Source organism: Jatropha curcas, chromosome 6, assembly GCF_041381405.1.
Source record: "Jatropha curcas cultivar XTBG-Jc1 chromosome 6, XTBG_Jcur_1.0, whole genome shotgun sequence".
Classification (NCBI taxonomy): Eukaryota; Viridiplantae; Streptophyta; class Magnoliopsida; order Malpighiales; family Euphorbiaceae; genus Jatropha; species Jatropha curcas.
The window spans coordinates 254,001-269,969 of NC_143156.1; the positions used below are offsets into that span (position 1 = coordinate 254,001).

At 33.0% G+C, this 15,969-nt stretch overlaps 3 protein-coding genes across 3 annotated transcripts; all 3 read right to left on the reverse strand.

The window, feature by feature from the left end:
* Window positions 1-334: 334 nt before the first annotated feature.
* LOC110008913 (linoleate 13S-lipoxygenase 2-1, chloroplastic) lies at window positions 335-1,347 on the reverse strand. The gene is made up of 2 exons (XM_089722566.1): window positions 1,301-1,347; window positions 335-1,121 (listed from the first exon to the last, which is right to left on the reverse strand). Exons 1-2 carry the CDS (start codon window positions 1,345-1,347, stop codon window positions 335-337), a joined length of 834 nt encoding a protein of 277 aa, XP_089578692.1.
* Window positions 1,348-1,772: 425 nt separating this feature from the next.
* Window positions 1,773-6,440, reverse strand: LOC105628660 (linoleate 13S-lipoxygenase 2-1, chloroplastic). The gene is made up of 9 exons (XM_012210117.4): window positions 6,009-6,440; window positions 4,681-4,955; window positions 4,356-4,593; window positions 3,942-4,268; window positions 3,765-3,850; window positions 3,569-3,679; window positions 3,184-3,485; window positions 2,828-3,094; window positions 1,773-2,744 (listed from the first exon to the last, which is right to left on the reverse strand). The coding sequence occupies exons 1-9, from the start codon at window positions 6,355-6,357 to the stop codon at window positions 1,985-1,987; spliced, it is 2,715 nt and encodes a 904-aa protein (XP_012065507.1). The 5' UTR covers window positions 6,358-6,440; the 3' UTR covers window positions 1,773-1,984.
* A 3,260-nt stretch (window positions 6,441-9,700) lies between these two features.
* Window positions 9,701-13,800, reverse strand: UPM1 (urophorphyrin methylase 1). The gene is made up of 5 exons (XM_012210118.4): window positions 12,743-13,800; window positions 12,292-12,369; window positions 12,133-12,202; window positions 11,026-11,303; window positions 9,701-10,274 (listed from the first exon to the last, which is right to left on the reverse strand). Exons 1-5 carry the CDS (start codon window positions 13,271-13,273, stop codon window positions 10,116-10,118), a joined length of 1,116 nt encoding a protein of 371 aa, XP_012065508.1. The 5' UTR covers window positions 13,274-13,800; the 3' UTR covers window positions 9,701-10,115.
* Window positions 13,801-15,969: the final 2,169 nt, after the last annotated feature.

Sequence of the window (15,969 nt, forward strand, 5' to 3'; positions counted from 1 at the left end):
TTCTTGCATCAGAAGGGCATTCGAAAACAGTACAGTGAGAGCATATTCTTTTATTCTTCTTCAATACAGCTCCAAGAGCAAAAACAGTACAGTGAGAGCATATTCTGTTATTCTTCTTCAATTGCGCTAACAGCTCCATAGCAAAGGCCGGTGGTAATGCAATTAACAAAATAAAATAAAAATTAAAAGTTGATCATCATTAAATATATACCGAGGAACAATTGAAAAATGTACACAATAAGGACGGCTCTCCTATTAAAAGCAGTTCGCTTAATGACTCCATTCATGGTCGCTCGTCTGCTCAAGTTTTATTTTCCACAATTAATAGAGCTTATTAGCATCTACGTATGTACATAGAAAAAGTTACTGAAAAACTAAAATTAGATAGAAATACTATTAGGAACTCCCTTTCCAGTGGCTTCAAGAGCTCATACGGTACAACTCCAGCTCCAGCTCTATTAGTATTCTTCAAATTATTATTTCTCTCATCAATAGTAGCTTCAAGCTCCTTCAATGTTGCCCAAAACCTTTCATATGCAACCTTAATTACAGGATTTGGTTCCCAAGATGGCTCCAGTGTGTTTCCTATATACTCCTCATCAGGTGAATGGCTTGAAGGAACATCCAAAATAACCGTCACTTTAGTTGCCTGTTTTTGTGAAGGAAAGCATTGTAATGGAAAAACTTCGGGTTTTTTCAAGAAACGCTCAAATTCTTGCTGTGATGGCTCCTCAGTTGGCATATTAGTTCTTGCTATTGTTGGCCTATTAGGGAAATACCCAGCAAAAGGATATTGACCAAAGTTGACTGCTGCATGGAGGCCTGAAGTCACCCAAATAATAGTTGTCAAAACTTGGAATAAATCTGCTTGAGTTTTCAAAACAGGCCACCATGGTTCATCTTTCTTGTCTGCATGACCTTTAGTTCTAACTTCTTCCCACCATCCTTGAAGTTCACAATCAGATGCTACTTGGCTTGCTTCTGAGAAGTAATGGTTCACATAATCTGAAACCCAGTGCTTAATTGCATCGCAAAGCATTAAACCATCTTTTGCAAATGGGTAGTCTTCAATTGCTAGTTCCAAACCATGCTCTGCTGTTGGATCCTCCTCTGCCATTCCCCTGAAAATTTTATCAATAAAATGATTAAAATGGAAATTTTTTGAAACAGAATAACTTGTTTGGTTCAGTTCAGTTCAATTCTACCTTTTGATCAAGAATTTAAATATGAGTAGTACAAACTATTGTGTACATGGTTGTGGAAATGTAAAAATGAGAAAGAAAGAATCATACTATCAAACAATTCAGGAAGCTGAAACCGCAAAATGACTTCTCCAAATTCTGCCATATGTTTGACAAACATTAATACTTCATTAAGGCACGATATTTTGGTGTCATTTGGCAATTGAATTCCTTCTTTAAACAGTTTATCAATGGCGGTGAAATTTGGGAATCCACAATTGTTATCATCAGTAATTATATTGGGAAGCAATGTGTATAATAAAGCATATAATGCATTGAACTCAACTCTGAAAATGCCTCATCTCTTGGTACATATATAAACGTTTCAACTTCAATTTTGTAAATTTTTTCAGTCGTTTAAACATTTCAAATAAGTGAGAAAGAACTAAAACATTAAACAATAACTCTGTATTGGTTCTATTCCACTCCAAATCCAATAGTATTTGAGTTGTTTACAAATCTTTAGGCTATCCATATTAACTAAAAGTTAGAAAAAAAAGATTATGATCATTAAGTTATGCTGAGAAACAATTGAAAAAGACAAACCAATATGTAATTTTTATTTTTCCATTTCTAATTTATTGTTAAATTACACAGCTGGGATAACTTTCTCGTACAGAATTTCGAAATAAACTACTCAAAGCACTTTACTTAATGACTCCATTCATGCTCACTTCTATACTTGCTTGTAATAAGCAAGTTTATTTTTCATTTATATTGAAGAAATTACAAGAAAAATAAAATTAGATAGAAATACTATTAGGAACTCCCTTTCCAGTGACTCCAGACTCAGACACTGGCTTCAAGAGCTCATATGGAACAACACCAGCTCCAGCTCTATTACTATTTTTCAAATCATTATTTCTCTCATCAATAGTAGCTTCAAGCTCCTTCAATCTTGCATTAAACCTTTCATAGGCAGACTTAATTGCAGGATTTGCTTCCCAAGATGGTTCCAATGTGTGTCCAATATACTCCTCATCAGGTGAATGGCTCGAAAGCACATCCAAAATAGCCATCACTTTAGTTGCTTGTTGTTGTGAAGGGAAGCATTGTAATAATGCAGCTTCTGGTTTCTTCAAAAACAGCTCAAAATCTTCCTCTGATGGCTCCTCAGTTGGCATATTTGTTCTTGCTACTGTGGGCCTATTAGGGAAATATCCAGCAAACACATATTGACCAAAGTTGACTGCTGCATGGTGACCTGAAGTTACCCAAGTAATTGTTGTCAAAACTTGGATTAAATCTTCTTGGGTTTTCAAAACAGGCCACCATGGTTCATCTTTCTTGTCTGCATGGCCTTTAGTTCTCACTTCTTCCCACCATGCCTGAAGTTCAGTATCAGATGCTACTTTGCTTGCTTCTGGGTAGTAGTGGTTCACATAGTCTGTAGCCCATTGCTTAATTGCATCCCAAAGCATTAGACCATCATTTGCAAATGGGTAGTCATCAATTGCCAGTTTCAAGCCATGCTTTGCTGTTGGATCCTCCTCTGCCATTCCCCTGAAAATTTTATCATGAAAACGATTAATTTGACAGCTATATGACAGTTATTAGTTTTGCAGTTTGGTTTGGTTCAATTATACCTTTTGATCAAGTCAGCTGGCAATGCTTCAGTGTCAAAACGCCATAGTTTGTCATAAGCAACAGAACTGAGTTCAATGGAGTACTTTCCAGGAGAGAAAGTGCTTTCAATGATTCCATCCGCATTGATGAGTTTGTCTCTAGCAAGAGCATTGATTTCCATTGTGTAGCGGAAATGGGGATGTAAGAATCTATATATAGGATGCATTTCACTAAGTTGTCTATTTGCTGCAATTATGTATGGCTCCACACAGGCGTGTGTCCTCAGCCTGAAACGAAAAGAAAAAAAAAGAACCCAATCTTAAAATTGCAAAAGAACTAATTCAATTCAATTCAATTATTCATTACAAGTACTTACCAATGAGAAACAAGTTGGTGAATGCCAGAATCATGAGCAATAACATGTGCTTTTGCAAGCCTCCACAGCCAACAACCTGTAGCATCATGGCCAGGTGTGAACACCTGCTTCCATTGTGGCTTGTCGCCAATAGGTGGGCGAGTGAGTTCAATAGCAACAGGCATTAAATTGCTCTCATTAACAAGGAAGAACAATGTCCTGGAACCATATAATGTAGTCCCTTCAAGCTCTCTCACTTTCTCCACATATGGTAATAGTATATCATGGTAATCCAACATAAATAATCTCTTTTGCTTTACAGCCTGCAAAAATTGGAAAAACAATTAAGCACTTGCTTAATTTTATGCCAAAACAAGAAATATTTCTTTTAGTCTGTTAAATTTACCTCTTCTACTGTCATAAAGCCTCTGATTTCTTTCTCCACTATTTCTTTTGTGATTGCTGATTCAGCCGGTCCGTAGATTTCAGGGTCGAGTTCACTCTTTAGTGGCCATTCCTGCATAAAAAGAATAAGGTGATGTTTTTTTTAAATACATAAAAGCTCAATGGACCAGAAGAACATAATTATAGATTTATCTTACTGTAACTAATTGTATGCCGAATGGGTTAAGACCGGCAAGAGTTTGACGAGAAAATTCTTCATCTCTGAACCAAGAAAATTTGTCTCCTGCAATAGAAAGTTTCAAGATTTAGATTTGGGTCATAAAAATATCATATATGACAGTGGAAATGTATAAATAAGAGCGACAAAATCATACTATCGAACAATTGAGGAGTCTCGAAGAGCAAAATGTCATCTTTAGTTTCTTTAGCAGCTTTGACAGTTCTTGGTAATAGTGTCTGAAGGTACCAAGGCTTTTCAACATCTTTTGGCAATTCAATTCCTTCGTTAAATAGTTTATCAATGGCAGTGAAATATGGGAATCCAAGATTGCCATCAACAATTGCAGTCTCTATACTGGGTACCAATGCATGTAACAAAGATTTTACTGTATTGATACCAAATGTCGCTTCCTTCAATTCTGAAAATGCCTCATCTCTCGGTACATATATATCCCCGCTGCTTCTTGATTCTGATAATGGATCTGCAAAAATCAGGAGAACATTTACCATTAACGAACAATATCATTTCCTACTTCATCAAAAAGATATACAATAAAGGGATAAATTACCCTTTTTGGTACGTGGGCGTCCTGTTCTACAACGCCTAGGATATGGGTACTCCTTTGTACCAAGAACAGGTCTTGCAAGATCTTGGTCTTTATCAGGATCTCCAAGGTCATTGTACGTATCATAATCATAAATCCTTTCAAATGACTTTCTTTCTCCTTGTCCATTGCCTCTCAAATTTTCCAACTCCTCTTCTCTCAATCTTTTCAATCCACTTGGTGTCTCGGCTGGCAAGTAAGACTGGTTTATGAACCACAAACATCAATAACTCAGTGTAAGATATTAAAATACAAAAACCAGAAAGTTGAAGAAGAAGAAGAAGATGACCTTGTTAGTGAAGAAAATTCTTTTCTTGGGGTTATCATGCTTGGAATGAGCCCAAGAATTACAAGAAACAGTGACAGGTCCATTGGGGAAGCCATCAAGAACAATACTCTCAATAAAAACTTCCTTATGATGTTCATTTTCTATAAGCACAGCTCCAACCTCACCAAATCCTGCTGGTACATTGAACTTTGCCTCTAATTTCCCCTTTCCAGGCTTATTTGTCCCTAGTTGAATATGTGCATATGACTTCACTGTTTCCTTCTCCAGTCCAGTGTCTGTCCAAGATTCAAGCCATTGTCAGGATTCAGAATATATGTATAGTTATTTCCAATATATATATATATATATATATATATATATATATATATATATATATATATATAGGGTTTGTTAGGCTGAGGTCATCGTGACATATTATTCCATTATTTTGGTTGGAGAGCGGAGAGCTACTTATGTCTCAATTGAAAAATACATAAACCACTATATCAAGCATAATAATAAGTTATATGCACCATTCTGTACCCATCCTTTTCAGTTTTTTATAAAATATAAACCACTTCTAATGTTGATCTAGATTACAAAAAATCACAGAAAAAAAAAATATTTTTATTATAATTTGTTACAAAATTATGTCATCTCACTAAAATAAATGAGATCAATATGGTGAAAAATAAAATACTATCTCTCTTCCATAATACTTTTCATATTTAGAATTTCACGTCTCTTAATAAAATCATTAAATTTGTTTAAGTTACAATAAATTATTAAATAAATTGACTATATTATGCTTAATTTAATGCTAATTTTCTAAGAAAATCATTAATTTAAAGTAATAATTATTGATCATATATAAAACGTACATATCAAAAAAAAATATTTATTACTCATAAATGTGACAAATAAATTATTTTCTAAATACATGGAACGGAGATAGTATACTTTAAGATTTTTGTCTAACAACAAAAATTGAGCCAATAATTTATATGGGGTGGTAAATCTCAATCGAAATCTCTCGATCTTACCAATTTAGCAAGTAAAAGGAAGAGTTACTCATGTTTTGCGGCCACCATATTTTCTCGACTAATTGAGTCTTCCAACCAATAAAAAAACAATAAAAATTGAAATTTCTATTTTTTTTCACACCCAGCCTAAAATTCATAATGTCAAGTAAAAAGACCTGGTTAAATGCATCAGAAAGAAATAAGATCACTTGAAAAAGCTAGAAAATCTCTCCAAATAGTAGTACTAGCATATAATATGAAAGCCCTTGCAGGGAATGAGCAACCATAGTTCCTATACTTCTTGTTTATATATATAGTAATACTTACTTGGATCAAGTTCTGCACTAACAAGCTCCAACAGCAAGCTTTTACCAATAACATCAGTCAGCTCATCAAGAGGCTGTGTAAGACCAATACTGGAAATAATTCCACCAATTGTTACTTGGACAGTAACAGTTGCTTTCACTGAAACAGCTTCACTCTTATGTGTAACAGCTGATATAGCCTTATCAAGGAGATTAGCACGTATGCTCAAGTTTGTGTTTTTTCGAGTGAAACTTTTCTGTTGCTTATGAGTAGAGAAGGATGTCTTTCCATGGCTAGAAAGAGAAGGTTTTGGTAGTAAAAGAGAGAAGGATTTTGTAGAATTTATCTTCTGAATCTGAGAACCTAACATTTTTTTGAGATTTGAAGTTGATAAAGGAAAGGTATATAACTGGTTATAGAGCTTGTGTGGCTACTTCAATGGAGGTTTACAATAGAGAAGATGAGTATTTATAGTGTAAAGGAGCGGGACATGATGTTTGTTTCTTGGATAGTTAGACCTTATTGTAAACGTGTATATTTCAATTCGTATGTTCACCAAGTTTTATTATTATTTTATATAATCCTCATCCTTTCTTTAAAATAGATCACACAAATCGAGACGTGTTAATCACTACCCTCGATGAATCCGGCCACTGATCAGATATTGACGTTCCAATTTAAGACACCCTATAGGACGCACGACTCTCCGAACACTGATGAGAGACGCTGCCCCCTTCCTATAAGATCGTATTTGTGGTCTTCAGCCCAGACAGTAGAATCTGGCCTAAGGCAGCCCACAAAGTGGATGGTAGCTCTTAAGCAGTAGAGTTAGTATTTAGACATCATGCTTAACGAAGTACTATCATGAAGGATCGAACTTGGATCAAGCACGCGGATGATCAACATTTTTATCAAATTTTATCTACCTTAATTAATAACATTAATACTTTTACGGTACTTCTTACAAAATAATAATAATAATAATAATAATAATAATAATAATAATAATAATAATAACAATTTTACAATATATCTATATAAGCATATTCGTATACTAAACCAATCAAAAATAATAAAGTGTACATAGGTATATATCATTTGCTCAAATTCAAGCTTAGTCATAAAAATTGAATAATAATAGAAAAAATTTAATGAATTATATAATTAAATTCTAAAAATAATGAATCTTGATTAATGTATTTAAGTGTAATTATGAACTAAAATAGTATCTATTCTTTTAAAACGTTTTTGTACACTTTGGAATCAGCATGAAATGATATGTTACTATTTTCCATCTCTTGCTTATTTTTACCATTTCTTTCCTCTCTTATTCTCTTTAATTTCATTTTAATCCAAATATTACTAAACTAAAAATCTAAAAGAGCATACGAAGGATTGAGGGATTCACAAGGTCATTGATTTGAACTCTTTTCAGCGTAAAATCTCCACGAATCAACTTTTATATTTTTTAGAGTAAACGAGAAAAGAAGAGAATTACCCCCTTGAATCTCCTAATAAATAGAAAAAAAGAAATTAAATTAAAATTATATATACTAGAATTAACTTTAAAACATCATTTTAGTTTTTCATACTATAGATTTAGATTTTTTATTTTTTAACAAAAAAAAAAAAAAAGTCGTAATTATTATTCATTCTCCTTGGATAGTGAGGAAGACAGCTATTTGGGGCATAATTACGAGTTTTGTCCTTTCTTATTCATGCTATAGACGAATCACCATTGACAGAAGGACTAAAGAAAGGGTGCTAGGGTTGTGCCCATCCCTTTAACTTTTGAACGAACAAAATGAAAATTAAGGGATTCACCAACTTGCAGTGATGAGGTTGTCCCTGGATGCCAAAATTAATTATATAATATTTGATTTATTTATAAAGTGCTTATCTTTTTTTTATTTAATATTTATTGCATATTTTGTCTAACTTTCATAATGATTGAAGCTAAATTATTAGTCTTTACGTAATCTTCTTGTCGATTGCTCTTACATTTTTATTTTTCACACTTCTAATTTTTATTACCATAAGTGACTTTAGTTACATAATTGCTAGATATATAATTGAATATAATATTGAAGACTTGATATTCAATAATAACTCGGTCGGTTAACCCGAACGAAATAATTCAGTTGCAAAGAGCATTTACAACTCATGATTATTCTCATGGAAGGTCTAACAAACTAAAAAAATATTGTGAGTTGCACAACAGAAAGCAGTTCTCTTTGAATAATATTTATCAAATCGATGATAACTTTGTGGTAGAGAAAACTTGAACTTAAAATCTCTTATCGCCTACATCTGCTATGAAAGATATGAAGACCAATCAGACCACACCTGGTTTGCAGGTTATTTTAATTTTAAATATGTTGAATTATCTTTATACATTTCAAAATATTTATTAGATTAAGAACAAGTTAATATTCATTTCTCTCTCACACATCACAATCACAGCTACTTCAGAATTATTTCACCCAAATGTCTAATAAAAGGAATGTGAATGAGATGACCCCATACCTTTTCTAATTCAATGCATCAGCTGAACTTCATCTTTTATTTCTTTTTTCTTTTAATTTGGAAGCACATACTTCAAAAATATGTAACTCGTGCTTATATATATATATATATATATATATATATATATATATATATATATATATATATATATATATATATATGGCAATAGTTGAATTAATAATTATATAAACCATATCGTAAATTATCCTTCATTAAAAAAAATGTAATGCCAAACAAAACATTGGTATTTTTTTTTAAAATTCAGTTTATTTTTGTTGATTTAACCGTGCACGTTTAATAAAATTTTATAAAATTCTTGTTAAAAAAATAAAAATTAAAAAGAAAAGAAGAAAGGAAGTCGCCGTCCCTATGAGAAAACGTGAAAGTTGATTTTTTGTTGGTTGTCCCAAAATGTCTAAGTCTCACAACTGTAGCAGCGATGGCCGGTTTTGATTGTCTTGTTACGAACAATGAACCAAAGCCCATGCTGCAGAAAATAAAAAGAAACAATAAATTCTAGTGCATGTTGATCCAATTTTAAATTAATTAAAATTGAAAGGAAAATTCATTTATAATTCAAGGATTTTCATGCTGATTTATAAATCAGAATATTTATTTACCATTTATACAGGACAAAATAAAATATAAATAATTTTTAAAAAATTTATATTTTCATATCATGGACCTGTTCATTAATTATTGGATTCTACGCATTTATCATAAAAAGACAAATAAATAAACACAGTGGAGATATCTTATCAGGATCACTGTGGCTATCGTATGCAGATAAGAAAGATTTCATGATCATAACCTATTTAATGATATCTGTAATTTCCATTTAATTATAATATATTTGCATGTGTTTTTCCTTTGTCTTTACTTTCTCAATGATAGGACCCAAATTATTCCTTTCTGGTTTTTAGCCTATTCTAAATTATTACAATTATTATTAATAGAGAAACTGAGTTCTGAAATGTAAATTCAGAAATCTTAAAAATACTAGTTAATAAAAATTGAGTTGAATTAATCCTCAGATTTGTGTTTCTTTCTTTTATAATTTTATTTTGTGTTAGCTTGTACTTGGAACTCATTAGCTTTAAAGGCAGTTTTTACTAATTTGGATAGAATTTAAGAGAAGTATGAAACAAATTGTGCTTGTCATTTAATCAAGAATGGAACATAGGAAATCTGGAAAATATTATCTATTCAAGGAATATAATCTTAACACCTTCAAGTTACCAAAAGAATTACAACATCAATGCTGGGTTGAATTTGAAAATGCATAACATGTTACAAAAATTTGATAATCGTATAATGCTGATGCTATCCTTTCAGAAAAATTTAATCTCAAGAAAGTTAGAACAAATTGCTAGCGTTTTCCAGATAAATGCACACGCAGAGGCCGAAAACCTTTCTCTCTTCTTGAATGAGAGATCCTCTGAACTTCATAGCTCAACTGGTCCGATCAAGCATGCGATGATAATCTTGCATGCTATCTAATGTTGCATCCATAATAAGTTGTTACTTCCTGCAGAAACTAGCAGCTAATCCCTGAATCGCAACAAATGACCCAAGCAGCATAATGTTGCTGTACATGTGCAACTAAGTTTTCTGTACAACCTCCACCAAATATGATGCTTCTTTTGAAGAATGTGGCCAGAATGGAGAAAGTGCAACTACCTTCCCAATTATGATCAGTGTGGGTGATATTAACTCAGCTGAAGCAATTTCATCTGCAAGATCCTTTAGTTCTGCAAAAACCTGGATGATTGCAGATGCAACTGTTATCAGTTGATGCCATCAAACTTTAAATAAGCATGGTGCTTGCACATATGTGTCTCTAAATGTATCCAGTCAAACATCATAATGCATATTAAATTAGAGTAAAAGACATGCCAAAATCCTCTAGGGGTTGGGAATTGGGATAGGAAGGAAGATTTTTTCTTTTCCGAGCACTAAAAGGAACGAAAACTGAAAGTTGATTCTGCATCACTTCACTGTTCTGCATGGCAGTTGAATAATCTACAAGGAATGCATTTTTGACAACCAATCCGATGAAACAGTTTGATATTCTTTAAGTCCATTACGTGAGCTTCAGATTTCACCCATAGATCTCATAAAAATTTGAAGATGAATGCATTCACATTATTTATTCAAGTTTGAAAAAAGAGCCAGACAAAAATACAAAAACCAACGTGTGAGCTTAAATGGAATGTACTGATAGAACCATTTTTACAACATGCACACATCTGCAGAAATAGAAGAAAATTCAGACAACAATTTCACTGAACTGGGAAAAAGAACCAGTTTTCTTTTTTTTTTTTTTTTCTGTCAGCCAAATAATTAATTAACAGAAGTACCTTATCTAAGACTGTTGCAATGGTGTCACTATGTAATGATGGGTCTCAACATGCATAATTTTAAAACAGAATGATGGGTCTCAACATGCATAATTTTAAAACAGATGTGGCCCTGCAGTCTACTTCACATATATGATAAGGATCAAACTTACCACGCGCTGCTGGGGTGTGGTCCCTCGCTCCACTGCAGCAGCTGGCGTATTGGCTGGGAGACCATGATGCATCAACTTTGATGCAAGAAAAGGGAGGGTTGCCAAGCCCATATAAACTACCAAGGTTGAATCAGGATCAGCTGCATTTTCTGCTACAAAGAGTGGGTCTGTTCCTCCTTTCCTTGAATGTCCTGTTAGAAACCTAACACTATTTGCAACACCTCGATGAGTTAATGGAATTCCTAACTCTGCTGTAATTCCTGAAGCAGCAGTGATACCTGCACAACAATCAATGAAATAATATTAATGTCCATACTTATGTGATTTTTCATATCCACAAGTAGAAGATCGGTTATATATGGTATTCAAACACATTGAGGCAGAAGATGGAAAGAAGTGGAATTAGTGTGGTGCAGAAATGCAGATGAACTTCACCAAGGCAGAATGTATTGTTTGAAAAATTTTCAGCCCTCTAAAGAGCTCAACAGGCATTATTGGAGTGCTGCATGGTGACATGTGAAAGAGATCACTAGCATGGGGAGAAACAGAACCAATGAAAATGGTATACACTGCAAGCAATGAACATTTGATTGCTATTATTAAAGAATACGGGAAGGCAATCACTTCCTAAGACATATTTAACTTTCTTTTCCATGTTAAAAAGTTAATGTTCAACTTGATTTTGGAAATAAAATTGTGACAATTGGCAAAGTTCAGTAAATTCCCCACGGCAACAAATGCCTATACTGCAATCCTGTTAGAACATATAAGTTGAATACACACCAACCTCAAATGAACTTACCCTAGAGCAAATTGGGGAAAAAAAATACATCACAATGGCATACCTAAGATAATATATTTCCTATCGATAAAGAGATGAACCTACAACAGGAGGATCACATTCACATAATGTAATAGCATCAAAGAAGAATGCTAGCAGTTTATACCAAAAGTTTAAAGAATTAATTTTCTCCTAGTAGATAAATTCAAATTCCATGCTCACTTTCCAATGCAGCTGCTATTTTTCACATAGCTTCCATCACTAGACACATCAGAAGTATCAAAACTTGATAATGTGATGCTGGAGACAAGTGTACAGAATCATACCGGGAATAACTTTCACTTGGATTCCCTGCAGTTGTAGAAAATCCATCTCCTCTCCTCCCCTTCCAAATACCTTAAAACCCAATGACAAGTGTCACCAAAAGCTCTAGCAGATAAACATAACATTGAATTTGTAAGGTTACTCCCGTAACAGAAACTCACCAGTGGATCCCCTCCTTTAAGTCTCACAACAGTAGCCCCTGCTTCAGCAAAACTCAAAAGCAACTCATGTATCTCCTCCTGCAAAAGACACTAGTAATCTCAATCTCATTTCAACACAATCCAATGACAAGAGCTAAGAAGAATGATTACAATCTTTACCGAATAGTCACTAACATTGTACATCCAGGTACAACTCAAAAAGTCAAAATATTTGAAACTTATCAATTCTTAATTGACCTATGTCACTATCACAGCTAACAATCAAAATCAAATACCCAGGTAATAAAATACACAAAATGAAACTTATGTCATATACTCAAAGATGTAATCTTTGGATAAAAATATGAGAGGAAAAGAAAACAAAGCTGCAAAATCCATAGAAACACCATAACCCCTATTCCAAACTTGCTTAAAAAATATCATTAAGCAGAGAGCCGTTTTCTTCATTTACCTGAGTTCTGCTATGGTAGCCAGCAGTCTTTCCCACATAGAGCAACCTAGCATCAGGACCAACCAAATCAAGAACATCATTGGAGACCAATCTATCATACAACAAAAGATCTGCTTTTTGTATCACTTTCACTGCCTTCAATGTTAAAAGCTCTGGGTCACCAGGCCCTGTCCCCACCAAGTACACATTTCCTGGTCCGCATTTCTCTCCATCTTTACCAAAAGTTCCTCTCTTCTCTTTAAGCACTTGAAGCAGCTTCTTAAGCTCCGGTAGCTGCAAAGCGATGTCGTTTTCCCTAATAGATTCTTTATCAAATGGAAGAGAGCAAGAACAAGAAGAAGATTCTAGCTGATTCTTATAAAGCCAGTGGTCTCTTTGGTATCTCTCAATTGAATGTTTCTCTGTAAAAGGTGAGCTTTTGCATTGCAAAGAACAAATGGGTCTTGGGTTTAATGAGAAATGATTGTAACTTTGTCCAGATAAAGAAGAAGTAGATGAAGAAAGAGATGAAAGCTTATACACAGCAGCCATGGATCAGTCTGTCAATTAGAAGGTGAGCTTTGCAGTTAAATTAAAGAGACATATATATAGAGTAATGCAATAAAATATACAAAAGGAGAGAAAAAGTTTTATTCTTTAAGAGTTAATAGAGACCATCTATGTGTTTGTATACAGAGAGGAAAAAAAAAAAAAAGAAGAGTTTGGTTTTGATTAGGAGTTCTGATTCTGTGGTTCTTTGGTGGATTGGGAAGGCAAAAGTGCCCTTTTCGGCAGAGACAGAGACGCAAGCGGAGCTCCCTTAGAGACCTTGAAAGGTGTTGGCAATTTACTAAAATGTCCACTTGAAGTAAGTGTTGGTCAAATGGGGCCAAAGGGCAAGACAGTCGAATTGTGGCGGCTGAGTGTTTGGGATAGGAGGTGCGTGTTGCAGTTTCAGGTGGAACAAATTTAAAAAAAAAAAAAAAAGAAAAAAGCAACGGAAACGATGTCGTTTATTGTCTGGGTGGACCAGGGACATGTGGAGGGATTGGGCTCAATCATATTGGGCCAAAACCTAATGAAAAAGGCCTAGAAAGAGAGAGAAGAGTACCTACTGTTTGATATTATTTTATTTTCTATTTTCTATTTTTTTTTCACATTTTTTAGAAATTGAGTTGATAAAACATACAAAACTTACTTTTCATAATTTTTTTTATTGTGAAAAATAAATTTTACGCTTTGAGGTATTAGATTTTTTTTAGAAATAAATATTATAGATTTTTAAGATAATAAAAAATTATAAGAAATTAAAACTTTTTTTATTTTTACATTTTGAGATATTAAATAATAAATATTGGTCTGCACAAAACATCTCATATTTATGAATATTTAAATAGTAAAAATTTTTGATAATAAAATTTTCTTTTACATTAAAAAAATAAAAATAAAACACTAAAAAAAATTCAATTTTTAAAAAACGCAATTTCTTGAGACGGTAAATAAATATTTACACTATCTAGTCGGACGAAAATTTGTGTGTCAAAATTTATGAGGAAGACACACATATAATAAAGAAAATCCATTTCATTATAGCAAATTGCTAATAAGAGGATTTATATTGTGACATGTTGCCGTTTCACATGAAATGAGCTTCTTTTTTTTTTGTCGATACATAGGGGAGCAAGAGCTCAAAGCAAAACGAAAGCAAAGCTGCAAAACGAAAACAAAGCTATACAGCTATGCTGACTCGTTGAGTCGCGTTGCTACAAATTTCATAGTCTATCCAAATCGATAAACCAGGAGGAGGAGACTGCAAATTAGTTTAATGATACCTTCAAATTGCAGGCCAAGAAAGTAGGAGGATCATCAGAAAAACATGAAATACAAAAAAAGACACGTGTAATAATTTATTACAGAGAAGAACACCAATGTTCAATAAATTCTTGTACTAGTAGAAATCAAATAACTACTACAAAAGGGAGAGGTATGAATTGGTAGGGAAGTGAGGAGCCATAATTGTGGAAGCTGATGATGATTTTGATTTTCTTTTGGGTAGTTTGACAGGTTTAGGTACTTTCATGGTGGAGATAGTTACATCATCAGAAACTCGAGAGGATGGAGAAGAAGAATGGAAGCAACTAAACAAAGCTGAGAAGATATATAGATGTCATTTTTTTTTTTTTTTTTTGGTGTGTGTTTTTGGATTGGAGCTTGGAAGGAATAACATATTAATTTATAGTGAAAGATGAGAAAGGAAATTAAAACTTGTTTGTTTATGGATGCTAGTAAAAAAAATACTGGACTTCCAACATTTGTGTCCGGTTAAGTGAAGTTCGATATTTTAGGTTAATTCAATTCAAAGCCTAAAAAGTTGGGTTAAAAGATAAATAAACTAATTATAAATATCTCTAATAGTTTTACTAATTACTCGACTTGACTGTTGACGGGTCTCTTTATATGTGTTATCTGAAAAGATGAGGATTCAATAATTATTCCTTCGCAAAAACCAGAAGTCAAACTTTTGATAGATAGACCGGTTGTTGCGAAAATAAGAAATTTTTATGTTCTGTTGTTAGGAAAAGGTCATACTTTTCAATTACTATGAAGTAGAAATGTGTCTACGTCAGGTGACCACTTTGCAATTACTATGAAGTAGAAATATTGTTTTTGGCTACAAAATGTGACTTTCAGTAGTTTGGTCCTAGTTTATTGGTGGTGAAGTTCGCTTCTTATCCAAAGGGAACATTTATATATATAATTTTTAATAAATATATATAATATAAAACATCTAAAATAGTCAAATATATTTTTTTGGAAGTTGCTTTGTTGCTTGTTTGATTTTTTACATTTTAATATTTGAACAGAAAAAAATAACTAAAATAATTAAATTTGTTTTCTTAGTTCTTACACGCCATATGCATTTAAAAATTAAAATCATGATGTTTACCTTCCAACCTCATTCAATATGTGCGTGCTGTGCTTTGATCAAGATCTAATTTTTATAATTTTTTTTTATATTTAGACGAGGTATCCAGGTCCGTATCCGTTTTAATAGTTCACAAACCTGATTAATCTCCCTCGTCCTCGGAAGCAAAAAAAAAAAAACTTGCATTGCAGAGAATCGAATACATGATCTAATTTTTATAATATTGTTTTCAAACGTTAATTAAAAAAATGCTTGTTAAGCATTTGTATTAGGGATAAATGATAATTGATTCATTTTAATGTTAAATTAAAAGGATGAGGAG

What these genes read in the sequence shown, in the direction of transcription:
- LOC110008913 (XM_089722566.1), bottom strand. Translation starts at nt 1,347, where the DNA reads ATGGCAGAATTTGGAGAAGTCATTTTGCGGTTTCAGCTTCCTGAATT. An exon ending in CGGTTTCAGCTTCCTGAATT is followed by an intron (nt 1,122 to 1,300) that starts GTTTGATAGTAT and finishes TAAAATTTTCAG; the next exon opens with GGGAATGGCAGAGGAGGATC.
- LOC105628660 (XM_012210117.4), bottom strand. Translation starts at nt 6,357, where the DNA reads ATGTTAGGTTCTCAGATTCAGAAGATAAATTCTACAAAATCCTTCTCT. An exon ending in GCTTTATGACAGTAGAAGAG is followed by an intron (nt 3,486 to 3,568) that starts GTAAATTTAACA and finishes CAATTTTTGCAG; the next exon opens with GCTGTAAAGCAAAAGAGATT. An exon ending in CCAGCTGACTTGATCAAAAG is followed by an intron (nt 2,745 to 2,827) that starts GTATAATTGAAC and finishes TAAAATTTTCAG; the next exon opens with GGGAATGGCAGAGGAGGATC.
- UPM1 (XM_012210118.4), bottom strand. Translation starts at nt 13,273, where the DNA reads ATGGCTGCTGTGTATAAGCTTTCATCTCTTTCTTCATCTACTTCTTCT. An exon ending in GCTACCATAGCAGAACTCAG is followed by an intron (nt 12,370 to 12,742) that starts GTAAATGAAGAA and finishes TGTCTTTTGCAG; the next exon opens with GAGGAGATACATGAGTTGCT. An exon ending in TTAAAGGAGGGGATCCACTG is followed by an intron (nt 12,203 to 12,291) that starts GTGAGTTTCTGT and finishes TTGGGTTTTAAG; the next exon opens with GTATTTGGAAGGGGAGGAGA.